The sequence below is a fragment of the Curcuma longa genome, unplaced genomic scaffold (assembly GCF_044706935.1).
Source record: "Curcuma longa cultivar G26 ecotype Majalengka, Jawa Barat unplaced genomic scaffold, ITB_CL_G26_1.1 contig_16934, whole genome shotgun sequence".
NCBI lineage: Eukaryota > Viridiplantae > Streptophyta > Magnoliopsida > Zingiberales > Zingiberaceae > Curcuma > Curcuma longa.
Genome location: NW_027430473.1, coordinates 1 through 9,611, shown reverse-complemented (window position 1 = coordinate 9,611; position 9,611 = coordinate 1). Strand labels below are relative to the sequence as shown.

Here is a 9,611-nt window from a genome sequence, read left to right as displayed (position 1 = left end):
CACAATTGTTCCTACTTTACGACCTATGATCCTTAGGTGGGTCATTCCTAAATTATAGGAAGCTAACCTAAGTCAACTAGGGGATTGGAGTAAAACCGAGTGACCGGAGGGTCTAGGCGATCGAAAGGAGATTTGGGCGACTCAAACCCCAAGATAAGTTTTTGATTAGGATAACTGATGACGTGACATTTGAATCTGAGTGATTAAAGGATAAGTCATCAGGGATATTCAGAAGGTTATCCAACGAAGGTTGACATGTAGACTTTCAGGTGATCAAAAAGGAGAAAAGAGTTGGGCAATGAGTAGATGATAAGCGCTAACCTAGGGCGATCAAAAAGGCTGCCAATCGCCCGGACTACCTATATAAATAGTGGTTGATAGTGGCTCCTTAGATCATCACTCTTCATCAAATCATCGATTATTAGATCAATTATAGTGATTTAAAGTGTTAGTACCGATAGAATCAAAATATCTCCACAATGGCATGATATTGTCCACTTTGGGCCTAAGCCCTCATGATTTTATTCTTGGGCTCAACCCAAAAGGCCTCATTCCAATGGATATATCTTCCATCATTTTAAACCCATGATCTTTTCTATGTGTTTTAGATGTGGGACTATGTTTGCACCCTTGCAACCCAACAATCCCTCCTCAAATAAAGGACCACAAGCCCCCCTCAAACGGAAAGCCTCTGTTTAATGTTTGAATCCTCGACCCACCAAAACTTTCTACCCCTGGTCCATCCGACCTACTAGGACTTCCTGCCTAGTTGCAACTAGGACTTCCTGCCCCTCGGTTTACCCGATCTATTAGGACTTCCTGCCTAGCCGCAACTAGGAATTTCTGTCTGATGTCTAGTCCTCTTGATTCAGACACGAGAGCACCAACTTCCTTTGTTTAAGGTTCAACCCACATGGTTATATCTGAATCATGGCTCTTCTGGCGGTTAGTCCGGTGAAGAGCGGCCTCGCTCTGATACCACTTGTTAGAACTGATGGAATCAAAATATCACCACAATGGTATGATATTGTCCACATTAGGCCTAAGCCCTCATGATTTTGTTCTTGGACTCAACCCAAAAGGTCTCATTCCAATGGAGATATCTTCCATCATTTTAAACTCATGATCTTTTCCATGTATTTTAGATGTGGGACTATGTTTGCACTCTTGCAACCCAGCATAAAGTGCTTTGCTTGTCCAGAAGATCTTCATTAGGCAACTTCAAACTTATTTCGATATATTTATTTAAGTTGTCTGCTTTAGTTCTTTATATTTGATTCCTGTACTTTATTATTCATACTCTTGTATCAAATACACTTGTAAGAAATTTCTTCACCTCCAAAAATATTCCAATAAAGAAGAAAATATAGTGGGCTTTTCGAGGATCGATCCACCTAATGGATCACTAGGCTGTGGAGTAGCAACCTTGAGAGTTTAAACTACTTTAAATTCATGCATGTTTATTTTTTACTGCATTTATTACTCTGTTTTAAAGATAAATACTACTTTTTGAAGAAATGTTATTCACCCCTCTAGCATCACATTCTCAATCCTACAATACTTTTCACAAGAAATGATCGATATGAAATGGAACATCTCAAAGAATTCCTTTTTAAGTGCTTCTATATCAAAGCTCTTGGAAACTTGAAGTACTTTTTGGGTATTGAATTCTCCCACTCCAAAAAATATATTTTTATGCCACAAAGAAAGTATGCATTGGACATTCTACAAGATTCAAGACTCCAAGGCGCGTACCCTAGTAATTTTCTAATGGAATAAAATTTGAAATTCACTTCCATTAATGGTGAATTATTAAATAATCCAACAAAATAAAGATGGCTAGTTGGTAGATTGATTTATTTAACAGTCACAAGATCTGACATAATATACTCAGTTTGTACATTAAGCCAGTTCATGTAAGAACCTAGAATACCTCATTAGGATGTTGCAATTCGAATACCCAAATACATCAAAAGTGCCCTTGGTAAGAGATTATTATTCCTAATTTGATAACAGTTTAACTTTGAGAACCTTTTGTGATTCAGATTGAGGTGGTTATCATACCACAAGAAGATCAGTTATAGGACATTGCATTTTTCTTGAAAATTCTCTCATATCATGGAAATCCAAGAAGCAAGCCAATGCCTCTAGACCATTAACTAATGTGAAATATTGAGTTATGGCTAACACATGCTTAGAGGTAACTTATATAGTTGCGCTATATATTAGATGACTTAAAGGTGTCTCAGACAACTCCTATACCATTATTTTACGACAATTAGACAACTTTACACATTGTAGCAAATCTTGTCTTTCATGAACGTATGAAGTATATTAAAATAGATTGTCATTTAGCACGAGAAAAAATACAAGTCAAATGATTAAACCTTCTTTTATACATTCACTCATAATTGACTGATATATTTACGAAGACCTTGGAAATAAATTAGTTTATGAATCCGCACAATAAGTTGGGACTTCATGACATTTACTCTCCAATTCCTTCAAAAAAAATTCTTAACACCATTGGCTCCAACAACTACTGCTTGGGCACATGGTTTCACAACATCACCACCCTCGATCACCCCTTGCTCGGGCCTCCTTCCACTCTCCACAAACAAAATAATTATTATTTCTAACAATAAAAAAAAGTGGATCCACCACCTCAACGTCCTAGAGCCGGCCTTATGTGTATGGAGGGAGGTAAATTCAGGTACACAAGCAAGAGATGCATGATGGGATAAATAACATATTGTGAATTTCCATGAAATTCAATCTTTGACTATTACACTAGAAATATCATATGCTCATCCTCTTCTCTTCTGTGCTACGTCTTGAGAGCTCTTATCGTACAACTATCTTGTGGTCCTCATTCATGATAATGGTTGTGTACCAAATGTAAGGCAAGCTTGAAATTGTATGTGACATCTTGTTCACCATGGAAAACTGAATTTAAGTGTGAAATTCAATTAGATTTGATCTAAAAATTTAAATGGACGACTAAATGTGCAAAAAGAAAACATTTAAATTTATTCAACTTGATTTGATTAAATAGATTGACTTGACTAAAGACTTCCAACCTGACCAAACACTGTTAACCATTAAGTCAAATATGCTATGGTAACCAGGTGCATCTGTCCAAAATCAATTGGGCCAAACAAATTAAAAAAGAAAACAATTAAAAGACCACTTTTTTCATCAGCATGAGGAAATCAACCAATTTAAAATTCATTAGCTAAATAAATATAGGCTAATTTTTTGTCTATTTAAAATTGAGCAGAATTTTTTTTTCTTCTTTGGAGCAAAGCTCTATAATGAACCAACATGAGCCAATTATAAACTTTCATGGTTCAACTTTTTTTTCTTCTATGATGATCTTTCTCTTTCTATAAACAAGATTTTAAGTCTTCAAACGTGCCATGTGTCTCTCTACTACACCTAATAATTTCAAAATACTTTTTAAATGTGTTTTTCATGTTAAATATCACATTCTATGTGCTGATTTTCACAAATAGCAATTGTTTTTGTCTCCATAATCAATCATTCTTCAATATATCTAAAAATCCAAGTATTCATTCTTCAATTGTTTTTGTCTCCATAATCAATCATTCTTCAAACCAAGTATTCATTTTTCAATTTTTAAAAGGAAATTAAAATTAAAAATTCTGACAAATTCACTAATATAATTACAAAGAACGCCTATTAGATTTTGTCAAACAGAAGACCCAAAAAGGTCAGACTGACTTCCATCAAGCCCAAAAAGGTCAGACTGACTTCCAACTTGATGGCTTGTCTGATTATTAATAAATTGTCAATCCTCTGAATTTGGGACATTTGTTCTCTTTATTCGTGATACTTCTCGCATCCAATGTCAATCCTCTGAATGTGTCAATCCTCTGAATATTTCTGACATCTGTTATCTTTTCATTGATACTTCTTGCATCAAATGTCAATCCTACATCGTTATCTTTATCATTGATACTTGTCGCATCAAATCAAATCATGTTCATTGTTTTCCAAAACGACAGTCCAAGTAAAAACAAGTTTTAGCAACATTATTATATAAATTTAAGCTTAATTTTCCATGTTCGCTGAACCTTGTGATCCTGGTGAATTGTTCTCTGAAGCCGAATCCATGACGAGAAGAATCCCGTTCCTCCTCTACATCTTCTTCAATCTCACGGCTGTTCTATTTTCGCTCTCCTATGCCGGCGATACCTTAACCCCGAGGCAGCCTCTCCTCGGCGCCCCCGAAGCAACCTTGATCTCTGATGTGAACCGCAAGTATACGATTGTCGTCAAATAATAAAAAGATATTGAACCACAGTGACTGTGTATTAGCTATAGTGATGTCATTAAGATAGTTATCTAGACTCCAAAGGAAGTGAAACAGTTGAGGATTGTGTATGTATGGTAGAGAGAGAGATTGACTTGGGGATTTATGGGTGAGATGGATAAGTCTAAAATTTCGGATTCATATCAATGCTAGGTGACATCCCTAATTCATGTTTGTTTCCATACTCTCAATGTTTATCATGTTGTAGGAATTCTAACCAAAATACCAACTCGATCTCGTCAGGCTTTGTTGGCATTTGACCTTGAAGTCCTATGTGGTGGCCCTCTAATAAAGGTTGTTGGGATGTATACTATAATGTCTTGCTTTTTGTATAGAGAGATGATCCTTGTCACAACATCCATTTTGTAATTTTAAAATAGAAGATTAAATCCAGGTCATCGCAATCATCCAGTCAATCTACGGCCTGGATTTAATCTAAACTTTAAAATCGAACGGTCCAGATTCCCATCACAAAATTTGTGACGGGAATCTATTGTGACAAGTAGCATTATTTTTTTTGTATAAATATCTATTTTGTAATAATATTGAAATGAGAATTACCTTGGTCATGTTTGCATTTCTTATATAATGCAGTTGTCCACTTAATTTATATTGTAAATAATATGGTGTGTGGTGTCACACATAGAAGATCATGTTATCGGTTCCTTATAAATTATAAATAGTAGCTCACAACCAAAATGGATAGGGATAAACCATTGGAGTGGTTGTAGTGTATTGATGGACATGAGTTGGGTGTTCAGGGAGAACACAGGAAGCACAAGCCCATCAGGAGGTCATAACCAATTCTTCCTCTAGGTCCCTGCTGTAGCCTCTGGATAAAGCCTCGAATCCACCTAAAAGAATTCTGTAAGAGTTTCAGGTAGGAAATTCTATTAAAAATTTTTCTTGTGAAAAAATTATGCTAAGAATTTTTTTTGAAAAATTCTAAAAATTTTCTTAAAAATTTCAGTTAAGAATTTTCGTTACGAAATTCTATTAAGAATTCTATTTTTTCCGCAGACAAAATTTGTTATGATTTTTCATAAAAAATTTTGTTAAAAAATTTTTTGTCAGAAAATAAAATTTCTTAATTAAGAAATTTTGTTAAGAAATTAATGAAATTTTATTAAGATAAAGATAAAATTTAAATAAGAAAATTTATTAAGAAACTAACAAAATCTTATCAAAAGATTTATTTTAACTAAATCTAGATAAGATAAGGTTGTTAGATTTTTTCTAAGAAATTCTTCTTAAGATTTTATTAGATTTTTTCTAACTAAATCTGGATAAGAAAATTTGTTAGAATCTTTCTAAATTTTCTAAGATGGTACTATAAAAATAGAGGTTTACAATCTTCTTAAGATTTTATTAGATTTTTTCTAACTAAATCTGGATAAGAAAATTTGTTAGAATCTTTCTAAATTTTCTAAGATGGCATGGCTATAAAAAGAGAGGTTTGCAAGAGGGTTTAACATTACAATAACTCTTTCCCTTGCAAGAGTCGGTGACACCTCTCCCTCCTTTGTGTTAGGGTCGGCGCCCAACCCCTCTCCCTCTCTCTTTTTTCCCTTGTTTGGCCAAGGTTCTTGTCCTCCCATTCTTGCTAAGGCTGGCGCACCAAGAACCCTCCTCTTGCTAGGGCCGGCGGCCAAGAAGAAAAAGGAAGAAGAAAGAAGGGAAGAAGAAGAAGAGAAAGCCTCTTTCTCTTGTTTACCATCAGATTAAAGGAGAAGTTTTGGTGGAGTTATCTTGGAGGATCGTTGCCCACACAAAGTCCAAGAAAAGGAGAGGAATACAGCAGAAGATCAAGAGGTCTTCAGGTGAATATTTCCTACAAGAAGAAAGGTACAATTTAATCTCCGCTGCGTAAATTGTTTCTTTCAATAATATGGATACTGAATACCAAACACAAGAACCCAATGATCTTAATGCATCGATCAAGCTCCTAGTTGATCGAATATGAGGGCTACTTGATAAGATTCCATTTCTAGAAAATTTTTATCTGGCAAGAATTCAACGGAGCGGAATTTCAGGTTCCCATCAAAGGTGACGTCAAAAAGTCCGGTTAAAGGTTAACCTTCTGTCACAATGCACCCCGGTCATACGATCCAACGTTATACCCTCTGTCACCGAGTACCCTGTTAAGGACCTTGTCATAGTGGCCACCAACCATTAGATATCCCTTATGGAAGTTTATCACCATGTAAAGATTACTTCGGAAAGTCCGATTAAAGGTTAACTTTTTGTCACAAGGCACCCCGGTCATACGATCCTAGGATCTCCCTACATAGTAATCTACCCCTCATAATCATGCATATGCGCTCACACAAATATTTCATCAAACACATTCAAGGCACATAATACATGAAACAAATGTAAACACTTCATTGAATAGAGAAAAATGACATAAACTAGTTTTACATCACCATCATTACATTAATGTTCATCCTACATCCTAAACTCAAAGATCTACTCCATTACAAGAAGGTTACAACAAGTATGTAAGGAAAATATCATCCACAAAAGAGGGGAAGACTTATCTTTGAAGCGTAGGCATCCGTTGAAGATCTTCTCGCTCCGATGTAGGATGGATCAGTGGAGATGACATGTTTAGGGCCTCCCCAAGAGTGGGGAGACGCCTTCTCCCAAGCCAAGACCTAGGGTTTTGGAGAATGACCCAAGATACCATCAAAAGGTGCAAAAAGATGTATTTATAGGGCCCAGGCACGGCCCTGGCACGTCCCCGTCACACGGCCGTGCTTGGGAGGCATGGCCGTGTGCTGCCGCTTCTCTGAAAAATAGACACGTTCGTGCTTGTGGAGGCACGGCCGTGGCCTCTGTAGGCTCTTGAAACTGGAAATCAATCACGGTCATGCCTGGTGGGCATGGCCGTGGGCAGTTGGCTTGCTGGAAGGAGGCACGGTTGTGCCTTGTAGGCATGACCCTGGGTTGATGCTTCTCTGTTGGAGGGACACGACCGTGTCTCCTATTGTTACACGACCGTGTCTAAGCCTGGAAATGTGAGGCACGGCCGTGTTCTGCTCTGTTGCTCCTTTTCCTCCATTTCTTCGTGTTTGCTGCATAAGAGATTCGCCCGTGACATGAGCACGACCAGTACGAGTCTCTTTCCTCTACTTTTTGCTCCACCATCAATAATGCATCATTTTGGCTCTAAATCACATCCTGTCAATCAAAATATATGAAAAGCAGATCTTCAAGCAAAAGAGTAGAAATATGCAATTATAAAAGAATAAGGTGTGACAAAGTAAATTATATGCAATGAATTACAAGTAGATAAGAGTTAAAACAAGGCTAAAAATCATATATGATCTACGCTCATCAATCTCCGAGGGTGGCACCTTTGTGCTAGGTTTCTTTAGCCCTGTTGGCTCAAGAAACCGCTACGTCGGCATATGGTTCAGCAACGTCTCCTTGTAAACCGTCGTATGGGTGGCCAACCGCAATCGCCCGATCACTGATGGCTCGGGCCTCCTTTTGCTCAGCACAAACGGAAGGCTTGTCGTCTCTAACAACAGCTCCGTCGTCTTGTGGTCTTCCTGCTCACCAGTACTCTCTAGCCCCGTGTTGCAACTTCTTGACAATGGGAACTTGGTCGTTCGAGAAGCCGCCGACATCGGCAGTAGCCGCTACGCATGGCAAAGTTTTGACTTCCTGACGAATACGCTCCTCCCGGGAATGAAGTTGGGGTGGAACCTGATGAGCCGACATAACCGCAACCTCATGGCATGGGCGAGCATCAGTGACCTGACAGAGGGGAACTACTCCTACAGCATCGATTTGCACGACGATCTCCAGATATTCTCGTGGGTGGGCACACAACAGCAGTTTCGCCATGGGCCATGGAACGACCTCTACCTCAGCGGCGTCCCGGAGATGATGCCCTACGATGTGTTAGAGTTCAACTTCGTGATTGACGGTGAGCAGGTGGTGTTCATCTACAGCGTCCGTGATCCCTCATTGATCAGGTGAATGGTCATCAATCCGACGTTCGGCTATATAGAGGGCCTTCTGTGGACCAAGGGCAACAATCAGTCTTGGAGCACGCGGATAGCGATGCCAAGGGACACCTGTGACAGCACCATCTCCCTCTGCGTCCCCTATGACGTTTGCTACCCTAACAACTGGCCTCGGTGCAATTGTCTGCCAGGCTTTCATCCCCGAAATCCAAACGATTGGTGTCCTAAATCATATTCCTACATTACGAGATCTCAGCGGAGTAGTGATACCCATAGATATAAGTGAAATTCATCAAAATGACGATGACAATGAAGATGACGACGATGACGACGATGATGACGATGAAGATGACGACCATGACCATGCCCACAACGACGATGATGATAATGATTTTGATTTTTCATGCTGAGTAAGTTAGGTTAAATTATAAAAACATTAATAATTCATTTTAATATATGGATAATGGAGTGTAGGTGTATATATATTTTATTTTAATCTGTAAATTTATTTTTAATCTTCATAATATGTAAATTTTGATTTACTAGATAGATTTACAATATTTTAACTATATTTTTTTCTCTTATAGATCATTTCTCCTCACTTGGTGGTGTATTTTGATTGGACACATACTTTATAGATTTGACATCATGGTAAGTTTTTAATATTTTTCATTATGCAAATACTTTTAGATTTCCTAATATGTTTCTTAATATATTTTTTTACAATGGCGACGTGATGGGTCTTCCACAAGTATACGGAATGTCATCAAGTAATAAAAGATATCGAATCCACAGGGCCCGTGGAATTGATCACTAGACTAGTACAATAAGAGTGAATAGATCACTTATGTTGAGTTGGTGTGGGGAAAAGAGAGTGTAGTCGAGCTCCTAAAATCTCAAACAGAGAAAAATCAACTATGATAGATTTGGGGAAACGATCCTATGACTTCGGATTCCTCGAGATTATGTTTGATTGACTATGGATCCTTCACCATTCCTCAATATATGTACATTTACAGGGATTCTAACCAATGTATCCAATTAGACCTCATCAGGTTTCCTCGGAATAAAATCAATGGTGTTCTAGCGTTACGATTGTCAGTTTGAGATAGTCTCGTTATGGATCTCCCGCTGTCACCTGGGCACCCCAGCATACTACTAGTGTCCTACTCTCTGTCACAGGGTATCCATTTAAGGATCTCTCCCTAACAATCAATAACCATTAGTTATTGACAACCCTAGATTTGCAATGTGTCACGAGTAAGGTTGCAAATTAGAATTTATAAATGTATTGAAAA

The 9,611-nt window shown here is 37.8% G+C and overlaps 1 protein-coding gene across 1 annotated transcript; it reads left to right on the top strand.

Moving 5' to 3' along the window:
• Positions 1-4,135: 4,135 nt before the first annotated feature.
• Positions 4,136-8,322, top strand: LOC141816491 (receptor-like serine/threonine-protein kinase SD1-8; the record flags this gene model as incomplete). The annotated part of the gene is made up of 2 exons (XM_074704263.1): positions 4,136-4,284; positions 7,840-8,322. Coding segments are annotated over exons 1-2 (632 nt in total), but the record flags the coding sequence as incomplete, so codon positions are not given.
• Between the last annotated feature and the right edge of the window lie 1,289 nt (positions 8,323-9,611).